The 13,948-nt window shown below is 44.6% G+C and overlaps 1 protein-coding gene across 2 annotated transcripts in view; it reads right to left on the bottom strand.

Annotated features, from left to right (window-relative positions):
* Positions 1-3,476: 3,476 nt before the first annotated feature.
* The window catches only part of NR6A1 (nuclear receptor subfamily 6 group A member 1), a 202,397-nt gene continuing 191,925 nt past the window's right edge, over positions 3,477-13,948 (bottom strand). For both annotated transcript variants that reach the window (XM_060153299.1, XM_060153300.1), the window contains exons 8-10: positions 10,577-10,698; positions 5,714-5,866; positions 3,477-3,779 (exon numbers count right to left, since the gene is read on the bottom strand). In XM_060153299.1, coding sequence (XP_060009282.1) covers positions 3,691-3,779; positions 5,714-5,866; positions 10,577-10,698 — 364 coding nt within the window. In that variant the 3' untranslated portion in view covers positions 3,477-3,690. The remainder of the gene's footprint in view (positions 3,780-5,713; positions 5,867-10,576; positions 10,699-13,948) is intronic.

Here is a 13,948-nt window from a genome sequence, read left to right as displayed (position 1 = left end):
TTTTTTTTTTTTTTTACTTTAAAAAAATCAAAGAAAAATTTAAAGTTTAATAAAAGGGCTGGTCTAAAAGACTGGATTTCTTAAAACAATTGCAAAATTTTAAAAAGCAACAAGGAAAAAAAGACATAGACCAGGGGCCCAGAGCTAAAGACTTGGAACCACTGCTCAACTTCCTGCCCTGCTGGGAGGCCAGAGTCCCTTTACTTTGGCCAACCTTGGACATGGCCTACATGTTGCCCATACTGGGTTTGTCTGTCTGTCTCTGTCTGTCCCATTCCCCAATAAATTGAGAACAAACAAAGGTAGGATATGGGCAGCAGAGCAAGGCAGCTAGCTCAGAGAGCCCAGGGCTTTAAGGACCTGGTGACACACTGGCCATGGCAGGACTCTCTTCCCTGATAGGGGGTGGCAGGTGAGAGGCACGGTGCTGTGGAGAGGGTGACTGTGATGATGCCATGGAGACCCCTCAGTTCCCTCTATCCCTCCTCCTCTGGATCTGGGGAATAGGACAGAGGTTCTTGCCTGCTGCTTTCTGTCCCTGGAGGTTTGCCCACCTCACTTACGGATCAGGCCTGGCTGGGGGGCTGGGTATCCTCTGAGCCAGATGGAGTGCTTTGAGACAGGTTCTGGGGAGTTTCTCCAGACTGAGGGTAAGACCACCAAGCCTTGTGAAAGACTCCAAAAGTCTACAAAGGAGCCACAGAGCATGAGTTGTAGGTGAAGTTCCAAGATTCCAAACTTCTGTCTTCGGTCAAGAAAACATTCAAAGGGAAAGGAAGGGAATAGCTTGTACGTTTAAACGCAGTGCAATGAGGTGGGATTCTCCTTTACCACACAGCCTTCAGGGTCATATTTTTATGGTGGAAAAATTCTCACTCAAAGTGAGTGCTGCTGGTGGCAGGGGATCAGAGAGAGGACAGAAGGGAGGGGAATTACAGACAACATGCACAACTTTTTTCTTTTCCACTAGCAAAAAGGCTACCTGTTAACCAAACATCATGGGAAGAAAGGCAAAACATAAACACATCAAACCTCCCCCTCCAACCTTTCTCTGTGTCCTTCAAACTGAATTCACAAATACATCTAGTGGCTGACCTAATGTCTCCACACTGCTAGCTACACTCCTACCTTCCTCTCATAATACCTGAGTTTGCGACACAACACAGTCACTTTACCCTGTTTAAAAAAAGCCCACGTCATAAAAGGACTGGGTGCAGAAGACATTAAAGGTGGTCCACAGGTCAGGCTCCAGCTCGGAACACAAGGCCACTTGGCTCAGAGATTCTGCAGGGCTCTCAGCAATGAATGGGCTCTTTGTTCTTGTGGAATCTGCTGCAAACATTTGTAAAAATGGATTTGTACAATGGCAACTTGCAGAACCTTTCCCCCACTCCACAAATTAACAACTTGCTCTGTTTAATGCTGCATTATCAAAGAGACATGTTGCTGCCTCATGGAGAGCAGTTCCCTCTGACTCCCAACCCAACCAGTAAAATGCTTAATTTAAGAGAAAAGCAATTTCAAAAAATAATAATAATTTGGCCGATGGAAATCTAGCAAAGAAAGATGCAGCACATAAGAGCCATCCTGGAGAAGGGGTCGCTGATATGTGTATCTTCCCCTACCTTGAGGAAAGCGGCTCGGAGTCTGACCTGTAGCCAAAGAGTGTGATCTAGTTGGTTAAATAAAAGAGCAGAAAAACAAAACTATTGTGAATTTAGAAATAAACAAATACACACAAACAAATCTTCCCATTGACATGTGAAAAACATTCTGGTTGGCGCTTTTCCTGAGGACCACGTCTCTTCTTTTTCTTTTCCTTTCTCAGAGCAAATGGGGAAACGGCACTGGGAAGTAATGCTCTGAGTTTTAGATCCATCAAGGGATAAAGTCATCACTCTGCTGGTACCCGTAACATTTCACCGGAAAGAAAACATTACAATCCGACACAGACTACCCGATATGCACACAATGTGGTGGCCCTCTGAGTAAGTGTGCTAGGCTGAGCTGGGAAGAGAGCAAACAGCCTTTGACTAAACAGGCAAAAGGAGGTCCTGTAGGCCCCTCAAGCCTAGCCAGGGATGTACCCAGCTAACTGGCCTGTCTGCTGCATTGGCTGTGGGAGGTACGTGGGTTTAGGCAGGGACAACTGCTGTAGTAAGGCAGAGAAGGGAAAAGCACCTGAAAGAGTTCCATGACAGACCTTGTGTGACTGCTGGCCAAAGCCAAGAGGGTAAGGAACATTTCCCAGGACTAGGTGGGGCAGGTAGTGAAAGAACAAGGGGTCCAGGCCATACCTGCAGAGGGGGCAGCCAGGCCTTTAGGAACATGAGGTAGTTTAAAGCCCCCCTTCCCTTCCAGAAGCTTTGGACTCCAGCCCTCCAGACCTTGGTCAGTCAGGCCACTGATAACTCTAAGGGGCAGCTGGGCCACTCTGGATCTTGGGCTTACTATTCTGAAGAAACCTGGTTTCATTTTGGGAGAGATTAGGAGAGCATGGAGTAGAATGTAGGGACAAAAATTCTGGTCAGCAGATGGGTGAATGATCCTTCCAGCTGTTTGGAAAAGAGACTGCAGTTTCAGATTCAGATCTGGAGGTGGAATGGGATGGGGTGGGGAGAGAAACAGGGAACTCCAAAAGAGGAGTGTTTATGCTATTAGCAGTCTGGCCTTTGTCCCACTACTCTTTGAAGGTGAAAGGAGAGTAAATCAGTAGTGGGCATCAGGATTCTGGACATGACATTCTGAACTCACCTGTTCTTTTCAAAGGGCCAATAGGAAGTCAAGTTTATAAGGGAGAGGCAATGAGTCTAAAGAAAGTAAGGAAACTAGGTAGCTGTGAGCCCTAAGGGAGACGGTAGGCAAATCCCAAGGATTAGCTGACCGCTAGGGCTTTGCCTAGGTGAAAAGGTGACAGTGGCAGGAATTAGTAGTGGTCGTATGGATGGTGGGGAGGGGAGGCCCCACAGTGTGGTGTGAGAGAAGAAACCCTTCTCCCTGAGGACTCGTCTGGAGGGAGGACACCTAACTTAGATTTGGTCACTGTGCCCAACTCTCAGCTTTCATGCTTTCCAAAGAAAAGAGATAGCTAAATCCTCATCTCTGGTCCTGTTCCCAATGTCTCATCCACTTTGCTTAGTAAACCTCCTAATACCACTTTCCCTTTTATGGTGTGCTCTCTTACCTGGTAATTCTGTAGCTAGAAAAAGGCAGTTTGCTCTCTGACAGACAAATGTATGAATCTGCTGAGAACATGTGGAAAAAGTAGGGTTGGTCACACCCCTCCCTTTCCAATGAGGTAGTCATCTTTGTCAATATTATGGAAATAGTCATCTCAGCCCCATCCCACCCTCTCCCTCAAAATACAAAAGAACTATCTCTAAACAATGACAACACTGTAACATTAAACATCTTCACATTCTGTAAACTGCAAGGAAATGCATCGGCTGCATTCACACAAAAGCATGTGCATCATGTTGAAGGCCATACATTCAACTCTGTCGTGAAATAAATATATAGAAAAATGAGGTTAAAAAAACAAGACAAACAAACAAAAACTCTTTTGCTATGGAGGCAACTGGCAAGGCTGCTCCACAGCCTCCATCTTGGTCTCTCTGGCTCTTTCTTCCGGAGCCTGTCCTGCCCACCCCAGGCCTTGCCATTGGCCTGAGGAGGGGTGCTGGGGACAGGTCACTCCTTGCCCACACTTGTCTTGCAGGAATGCAGCACCACCTTAAAGAGGAGGGGCAGCTGCTCCAGGGGTACATTCACCATCTTTCCTGGGAAAAGGCAGAAAAAGAAGAGTTAGCCGTGGCCACTAGTAGAAGGGCGTGTTTGCCTCCTCTTGGGCTGGTGAAAGAACACTGCCTTTTCTAGTGACTGGGGCGAGGAAAGTGCCACGAGTTATTACAAAGGTAAAACAGACTGGGCTGACATCCTATTACCCAGACCTATTTTGGTGCCTTAGGGAGTCCAGTAATGGTGCAAGCTCTAATTGTTGCTACTATCCAAAGAATACTGAACTCTATGCTAGGTGTTTAAATACATTATCTCATTTAATTCTCACAGTATTTCTGTATGACAGATTTTACTTTTTATCCCCATTTTACAGATGAGGAATCTGAAACTGAAAGGTATCCCCTGATGTCCTCTTAGAGCGAAAATAACGAGAAACTTATATCCTATTTCATTTCCTAGTAGATTCTTTAACTAGCATTCTATAAAATACTGCTCTTCAGAATAGTATAATGGGTTAATAAAACGTAGCAAGGAAAAAGGAGATGGGGTTTACAGGGGCAAATAAATTGAGAAATTCAGGGTTAAAACAGGGTTTTTTTTTTTTATTGGAGGATTTCTAAGAGCACTCAGTATGCTAATATACTTTGTAAATATGAGGCTATAGTTCTTCTCCCTGACAGAACCCTACAGTCACCTGGTAATTTTTTTTTTAAAATACTGATGACCAGGCTCCACTCCATATCAATTAAGTCAGAATCTTTAGAGGTGCAGCGCAAGAATGGATATTTTTTAAAAGCTTCCCAGGTGATTCCAAGGGCTGACAGTGTTGACAACCCAGCTCTGTGGGGGAGAGTGGGGTATAATTATTGACCTGTATTTCACAGAGCACCTGATTAATATTTTGCTTGGTAGAACATAGTTTTAAAAATGCTGAGACATACACTATCAAAACACTCCTAAAATTCCAATAGTTTATTTAAGTCCAGTTCACACCTCCTAGACTACTTTGTGGCCCAAAAAGTAAAATTTGATTTTATCAGACTGAAAATTTTTTTCCTTCAAAATTGTACTGCTGAATTTTACAGGAACAATCTCAGCCCAGAGGTCACATTTCTGAGCTGCCCCTCAGTATGTGCTAGATAACTATAAACAAGAAGCTTTACCAAATGAATTAAAGCAACAACAAAAGCCAGGATTTCATGTTGAAATGGACCTATTTAAATGTCAAGAAGCTCAGAAAGGGGTTAAGACCACAAAACAACTAAAACAAAAATTCCTTTATGAACACAGGATTTTTTTTTTTTTTTTTTTTGCAGTATGTGGGCCTCTCCCTGTCGTGGCCTCTCCCATCGCGGAGCACAGGCTCCGGACGCGCAGGCTCAACGGCCATGGCTCACGGGCCCAGCCGCTCCGCGGCATGTGGGATTCTCCCGGACCGGGGCACGAACCCGTGTCCCCTGCGTCGGCAGGCTGACTCTCAACCACTGCGCCACCAGGGAAGCCCTGAACACAGGATTTTTGAGAATTATTTTAAAGATATCACTTTTAATGAAAGATCCTCAAAAACCTATAGGCAATTCTATGAAATAAAATCAATTAAAACATTGAGATATAGTTAGTTCACATGCCATAAAATCCACCCTTTTAACGTATGTAATTCAGGAAATGATGTTAATTTGAGAAACTCTGAGCTTCTTTCCCCATCCATAGAATGGCCATAATATCACCAACCACCAGTCCTGCAGAAATTGAGATTAAGTGATATCAGGTCACAAAGGACCCTGCACATCACAGGAGCTTAGGAAATGTTAGATTCTCTTCCCTACAAAGAAAAAACAAACTTCTCATTATAATATAACTTTTCTGAGCTGGTGATAGGCCTGGCATCAGCATCCTGAAAACACTGCTTTCCTCATTCCCTTCGCAAGTTAAGAAAAGCAAGGAAGGGTTGGAAGCCCAGGACCCAGAATGTTACCTGCAATATAGCGAATCTCAGGTAAGCACATCATGAGGTCAGGAAAACGGTTCGGCTGATGTGTATATTTATATTCAGTGAAATCCTGGCAAATGTACCAATATCGTTTGTTCAATTGTTCCAGCTGCGAGGCACTGGTCAGACCCCTGATATCTGTGAAAAAAACACAGGAAATGGGAGGGGCTTTATAATGTGGAAGAAACACTGGCTCCTTGAATATGTGTATCTTTCAATGAAAAGTTATTAAACATTGTCTCAACAGGGGATCTTCTCTGTTTCTGACAGGGAGGAACAAAAGCCCTGGGTCAGGGAAGAGAAATAAGATAAAGGAAAAAATTATCAAGGACAATCACTAGACTGAGCCCCCTGAGGGCTAGGCTTATCTTTCTCAACTCTGTACCCAGCTCCCAGCACAGGGCTTGGCACAAATGGGCACCAGTGGATGTTGAACAACTAACTGAATAATCTACCTTTCCCAATTTATCCTTCACAGTATCTTTAAATTTGCTCTTTGCTGGAACCATTCAGAAATCTTCACGTTTCTACATACAATTACACATGGTATCCTATGTGCTTCTACTCATACTATTCTACCTGGGCCACTGGTATTCTACTGGGTCGCTCCAGTTTTCTTTTCTGTATATAAGTATATCTTGTTTTATTGTGCTTTGCTTTATTGCACTTCACAGATATTGCATTTTTTACAAATTGAAGGTGTGTGGCAACTCTGCACCAAGCAAGTCTATCAGTGTCATTTTTTCCAATGGCATTTGCTCATTTCGTGTCTCTTTGTCACATTTTGGTAATTCTTGCAATATTTCAAGCTTTTTCATTATCATTAGATTTGTTATGAGGATCTATGATCAGTGATCTTTGATGTTACTACTTTAATTGTTTTGGGGTGCCATAAACCGCGCCCGTATGAGACGGTAAACTTAATTGATAAATGTTGTGCATTCTCACTATTCCATTAACTGGCTGTTCTACTGTCTCTCTCCCTCTCATCGGGCCTCCCTATTCCCTGAAACACAACAATATTGTAATTAGGCCAATTAATAATCATACAATCGCCTGTAAGTGTTGAAGTGAAAGGAAAAGTCACATATCTCTCACTTTAAATCAAAAGCTAGAAATAATTAAGCTCAGTGAAGAAGGAATGTCAAAAGCTGAGACAGGCTGAAAGCTAGGTCTCTTGTGAGTTAGCAAAGCTGCGAATGCAAAGGAAAAGTTCTTGAAGGAAACTAAGAGCACTACTCTAGTGAACACACAAATGATAAGAAAGCAAAACAGCCTTATTGCTGATATGGAGAAAGTTTGAGTGGTCTGTATAGATCAAACCAGCCACAACATTCCCTTAAACCGAAGCCTAATCCAGAGCAAGGTCCTAACTCTCTTCAATTCTATAAAGGCTGAGAGAGGTGAGGAAGCTGCAGAAGAAAAGTCTGAAGCTAGCAGAGGTTGTTTCATGAGATTTAAGGAAAGCCGCTATCTCCATTAAAGTGTGAGGTAAAGCAGCAGTGCTAATACGGAAGCTGCAGCAAGTTATCTAGAGATCTAGCTAAGATAATTAAAGAAGATGGCTACACTAAACAACATATTTTCAATGCAGACGAAACAGCCCTATATTGGAAGAAGACACTATCTAGGACTTTTCATAGCTCGAGAGAAGTCAATGTCTGGCTTCAAAGTTTCAAAGGACAGGCTGACTCTCTTGTTAGGGGCTAATGCAGCTGATGACTTTAAATTGAAGCCAATGCTCATTTACCGCTCCGAAAATCCTAGGGCCCTTAAGAATTACGCTAAATCTACTCTGCTTGTGTTCTATAAATGGAACAACAAAGCCTGTATCACAGCACTTCTGTTCACAACCCGGTTTACTAAATATTTCAAGCCCACTGTGCAGACCTACTGCTCAGAAAAAAAGATTCCTTTCAAAATATTACTGCTCACTGACAAAGCACCTGGTCACCCAAGAGCTCTGATGGAGATGTACAATGAAATTAATTTTGTCTTCATGCCTGCTAACACAACATCCATTCTGCAGCCCATGGATCAAGGAGTAATTTCAACATTCAAGTCGTTCTATTTAAGAAACACATTTCCTAAGGCTGTAGCTGCCCATAGATAGTGATTCCTCTCAAGGATCTGGGCAAAGTAAACCGAAAACCTTCTGGAAAGGATTCACCATTCTAGATGCCATTCATGATTCACTGGAAGAGGTCAAAATATCAACATTAACACGATTTTAGAAGAAGGTGATTCCAACCCTCATGGATGACTTTGAGGGGTTCAAGACTTCAGTGGAGGAAGTACTGCAGATGTGGTGGAAACAAGAGAACTAGACAGAATGAGAAGTGAAGTCTGAAAATGTGACTGAATTGATGCAATCTCATGATAAAACTTTAGCAGATGAGGAGTTGCTTCTTATGGATGAGCAAAGAAAGTGGTCCCTTGAGATGGAATCTACTCCTGCTGAAGAAGCTGTGTGAAGACCGCTGAAACAACAACAAAGGATTTAGAGTATTACATAAACTTAGTTGATAAAGCAGCAGCAGGGTTTGAGAAAATTGACTCTAAATTTGGAAGGAGTTCTACTGTGGGTAAAATGTTCAAACAGCATTGCACGCTACAGAAAATTCATTCATCAAAGAAAAAGTCAATTGACGTGGCAAATGTCACTGTGGTCTTATTTTAAGAAATTGCCACAGCCACCCCAACCTTCAGCAACCACCACCCTGATCAGTCAGCAGCATCAACACTGAGGCAAGGGCTTCCCTGGTGGCGCAGTGGTTGAGAATCCACCTGCCAATGCAGGGGACATGGGTTCGAGCCCTGGTCTGGGAGGATCCCACAAGCGGCAGAGCAACTGAGCCCATGCGCCACAACTACTGAGCCTGTGCTCTAGAGCCTGCAAGCCACAACTACTGAGCCTGCATGCCACAACTACTGAAGCCCAAGTGCCTAGAGCCCGTGCTCCGCAACAAGAGAAGCCACCGCAATGAGAAACTTGCGCACCTCAACGAAGGGTAGCCCCCGCTCGCCGCAACTAAGAAAGCCCACATGCAACAACGAAGACCCAATGCAGCCAAAAGTAAATTTAAAAAATAAATTAAAACAAACAAACAAACAAAAACAACACTGAGGCAAGACCCTCCACCAGCAAAAAGATTACAACTCGCTGAAAGCTCAATGATGATTAGCATTTTATAGCAATATTTTTTTTGAGGTATGTACTCTTTTTTTTTTAAATAAATTTATTTATTTATTAATTTATTAACTTTTTGGCTGCGTTGGGTCTTCGTTGCTGTGTGCGGGCTTTCTCTAGTTGCGGTGAGCGGGGACTACTCTTGATTGCAGTGTGTGGGCTTCTCATTGCGGTGGCTTCTCTTGTTGCGGAGCACAGGCTCTAGGCACACGGGCTTCAGTAGTTGCAGCACGTGGGCTCAGTAGTTGTGGCTCGCAGGCTCTAGAGCGCAGGCTCAGTAGTTGTGGCACACGGGCTTAGTTGCTCCGTGGCATGTGGGATCTTCCCGGACCAAGGCTCGAACCCGTGTCTCCTGCTGCATTGGCAGGCGGATTCTTAACCACTGCACCACCAGGGAAGCCCCCTGTACTCTTTTTTAAGACATAATGCTACTGCACACTTAACAGATCACAGTATAGTATAAACATAACTTTCACAGGCACTGGGAAACCAAAAAATTCATGTGACTCATTCTATTGCAATATTCACTTTATTGTGCTGGTCTGGAACCAAACCTGCAATATCTCCAAGGTACGCCTGTAGACGTCTCTCTCATTCTCATATATGTATATATATATTATATAGTGTGTTCATATACATATAAACACACACAATCCCCTTTTTCATATATAGAATATAAATATTCTATACATAAATCTTACCCAGCCTTTGAGGCCCAGATCTCAGATTTCTGGTCCTCCAAATAGTTGTTACTGATCTCCCCCCATTTGAGGCTCAAGCAATGTAACAAGTGCCATCAGAATGTATACTTCTTGAGGCCAGGAACCTGGGATCTAATTTATTTCAATGTCTTTAATGTTCAACACAGGGCCTGGCCCAAGGGAGGCACACAGAACACCAGATAAATGCATGAAAGGTGCAGAAACAAGAGGAAGAGGTCAGTACTGAGGGAGGAGTAGGCAAAGAGGAGGGGATCAAGAGTCTCTGGACTAGGAAACTGAATACAGGAACACAGCATTTTCAATGTCGTAGGCCGCGAAACAGCCCAGCCCCACTCTGAGAGTAGAGTACTCATACGCTACTCTGGAAGAAAGGGAACACAAATTCTCCTTGCATACTCTGCTTACCAGCAGCTACCAAGCGCCGCTCTGCAGGTAATACTCCATGTAAATCACACCCACCACTCTTCGAATTAAAGCCATGCTTGATATGGGTGAGTTTTGTGCACCCCCGCTCTGCCCTGAAGGGGCCCGTCAGCCTGTCACAGATCCCTTATCTCTAGTAGTTTCATCAGTCACTCTGCTCTTCTTCAGTCACTGGTAAACTTGGTGCATATTTTAAATGACGCATGTACTGTCCTTGATGTCTGTGTTTAAATGCATTAAAACTGACTAAACAAAGCAAATCCTCTTCCTTCCTCTATGAGTTATAGAGGCTGTGGCATTTAGGTTTGAAGAAAAAAATCCAAACCATGCTCTGTGCTACAGTGGGGCAGAATGATGATGAGGGCAGCACAGGACTTCCAAGATCGGCACCCACATGGTGTGACAGATTGTGTGACAGTCCTGAGGGTAAAGGGGGTAGGGGTGAAATGAAGGCAAAAGGGCAAATATTCACTGACAAAAAGAAGTCTTTTCTTCCCACCCCCAGTTACTCACCTTGATTTAGGAAGTTAATTGCTTTCATGCAAGCATACTCCTCATTGCTCACTTTTAGCTGATGGAACTTGTGATACAGGTAGATGAGCCGCTCAATCACCTCCATCCCTTCATCACTAAATCTGGGGAACAGACACCGGTGTTAATAATGGGCTCTGATTACCAGTGGAGATAATGGAAGGGAGACAGAAGTCACCTACAGCTCCTTAAGGCAGCTAAGATAGGAAAGAGGTTGAGCTTGGGGGAAATGGAATCCAGACACATTTGTGAAAGACAGGTGAATCCATGGTTTGTTTAGAGGCCAAGGCAGCTCATACGAGCTGCTCTTCCCCAGGTCAGTTGGGGTCAATCAAATCTAAGTTCAAATCCAGCTCCATCACATACAAGCTATGAGACCTCGGGAAAGTCCTCTGACCTCTCTAAGCTTTGAGGACCTCCTCTGTAAAATAATGCTTGCCTGCTTGGGGTAACAAGGGTCACGGGGGTTTGGGATGTAAATGTAGAGAAGTATGACATCGTTAAGATACTGCTGTTGTTGCGATGCAGCCTGTAGTAACAATGGCAGCTACCATGGTGACTCTATGTGAGCTACTGCCACAATGAAGAAAAAGCTGCTGATTGTATTTAAGTTCACTGTTTCCAGCATGGCTGAGGTTATGTACAGGGAACATTTTTACTGGTATCCCTTGACTTCAGCTAGAGAGGGAGGGAGGGAAACATAAATTGAGCCTCCATGTCATGCCAGTTTCTGTACTGGGCACTTTATGTGCATTATCTCATTTAGTTTTCTCAGCCCTACGTGCTAGGTGAGATTATAATCACCATTGTACAGATGAGAAACTGAAATTCAAAGAATAGAAGGGACTGGTCCACAAGCACACAGCTGGTTGGTAGCAGAGCTAGAACCTTGAACCTGGGCTAACTCCCTAAGGCCTTGATTTTCTCAATATCTGAGGTAGCATCCATTAGCAGAGAAGACTCAATGCTGACCATGCCGCTTTTTTTTTTTAATGTTTTTTCTTTCAGGAGTGTTTTTTTTTTAATTTTAATTTTATTTATTTTTGGCTGCATTGGGTCTTCGTTGCTGCACGCGGGCTTTCTCTAGTTGCAGTGCACAGGCTTCTCATTGCGGTGGCTTCTCTTGTTGCGGAGCTCAGGCTCTAGGAGCGCGGTCTTCAGTAGTTGTGGCACACGGGCTCAGTAGTTGTGGCTCATGGGCTCTAGAGCGCAGGCTCAGTAGTTGTGGTGCATGGGCTTAGTTGCTCAGCGGCATGTGGGATCTTCCCAGACCAGGGCTCGAACCCATGTCCCCTACACTGGCAGGTGGATTCTTAACCACTGTGCCACCAGGGAAGCCCCCATGCTGCTTTCTTTGGATTAGGAGTTAATTCCTTGGGGAAACACCAAGTTTTAGGCAAAGGAGCCCTAGGCTGGGGGACTAATACTCTGCGTCATAGTGGGTAGTATCTTATACCAGAAATGGAGATACTCCCAAACCAAGGAGGCAAAGGCTTAGTGGGGAAATAGTTTATAAAAGCTGGGGTCAGGCCCAGCATCCACTCTTCTAGGTGATCCAGATAGGCCTCTGATGCAGCTGAGTCACAAAGAGATGCTTAGCCTCAGAGTTGCTTCCTGGTGACTTGTTCAGATCAGGGTACTACAGCCCCATGCTAGGCAAGAAGCCCCTATCTGGGTAGGGTCCAGAACTCCTGGGAATGTACTACTGCTGTCTGGGTCCTATTGCTTTCTGTGTTGACTGTGAAGGTTTCGCAAGGGCTTGGCTTCCTGGCCAGGCAGGACATTTTCTCTTCCCTTGGGGAAAGCCTGGCTCCTGTTGGGGCCAGAGGCACCTGTACTTCTCAAGCACCAGGGGGAGCCACAGCAGCAGCTACTTGCAATCCGGAGCCCTGACCCTCTGGGTCCCAGTTTGCTAGTTTGAACTACCATGTTTTCTCTGCTCCTGGCCCAATGGCTTTTAATACGTTCTCAGATTGGCTGATAGACACACTTACATTTAATAACCACTATAATAACCATACCTATTATTCTACCATTTGTTGAGTGTTTGCTACTTGCCAGGCCCTTTGTTAAATATTTTACATACATCATTTCATTGGATACTTCCAATAAATCCACAAAAAAGGATACTATAATCCTCTTTGTTCACTTGTGGAAACAAAGGCTCAGAGAGGTTATTTACTGTGCCCTTATTGTATTCTTACATTTTACCCTCCTGATAATCTGTGAGAAAAGTAATATCACCTTCATGTTACGGAAGAGGAAGCAGAAGAGATGCCTTCTCCAAAGTTCTAAGTGAATAAAACAAATTAGTGGTGGTGGGGACAAGGTTTAAACCCAAGTTTTCTCATTCCAAGTCTGTTGCTTTCTCAGCACTACACTGTCCATTCCCTGACTGTCTTGTTCTTAACTGGCAACTGGGAAAGGCTACCACATGCTACCACAGGGGATACCTCAGGAGGTCTGTGTTCGCAGAGCAACTCAGCTCAGGGCCCAACCCAGAGTGGGTGTCGGACTCGCTGCAGTGCATAGAACTGCCCCTCCGCTGCCTCCATGATGCTGAGACCTGCAGGAAGCAGTATGCCTGTGAGTGAAGATCACTCCTCATCACAGTACTTTGTCACCTACTTCTGTTCTTGCGAGGGAAAAGGTCTTTACTAAAAATGCCTATCAGTATCTGTTTGGAAGGGTGGGGAAGAGATGGGATGGGGTAGGGCTTAAAAAAGGAGGATGCAGCAGTGTCAGCATCTGCCTGGTGGCCGAGCAGCATAGCAAGTAAAGATAACACTCTCTCCCCTCATCAGTAACCTCTTGCCGCAAGCGCTCACTCTGGCTCTGCAGAACCTGCAGGTGTGTGGCTACCAGCCAGACCCCTAGACAGCAATGCTAAACCTATTCCCAGTTGAGTCTTGACCTGAGGGACACAAAGGAACTCCCACATGCCTGGCCTGAGTATATGACCCAGATCTGCCCTCTCTCTTGGGGAGAGCACATACCCTCTTTCCCAAGCTTCCTAGGATAGGCAACCAGCATGGACCCCTGGCAGCCAGCCCAGCAGCCCCCACTCAATCTCCACAGCCTGACTGCAAAGATTTCCTCCACACCCCGCATCCCGCCCCTTGATAAACAAATTGTTCTCTGTTCCATGGGCCTGCTTTCTCCTGTAGCCGTGCCTCCTCCACATCTGCCCACTCCACAGTTCTAACGCCCCTGTATTCCCTGTCTACAAATTATCAACATTCAAAGCCTGAAAGTTGGACAAACACACCCATTCTTCTTCTAGGTTACCATTACACAAGCATGTTAGGACAAGGAAAACATTCCTGCCAGGATCCCCCAAACCACTGGACCATT

This window comes from Lagenorhynchus albirostris, chromosome 7 (assembly GCF_949774975.1).
Source record: "Lagenorhynchus albirostris chromosome 7, mLagAlb1.1, whole genome shotgun sequence".
Lineage (NCBI taxonomy): Eukaryota > Metazoa > Chordata > Mammalia > Artiodactyla > Delphinidae > Lagenorhynchus > Lagenorhynchus albirostris.
This window is presented reverse-complemented; position numbering and strand designations above follow the sequence as displayed.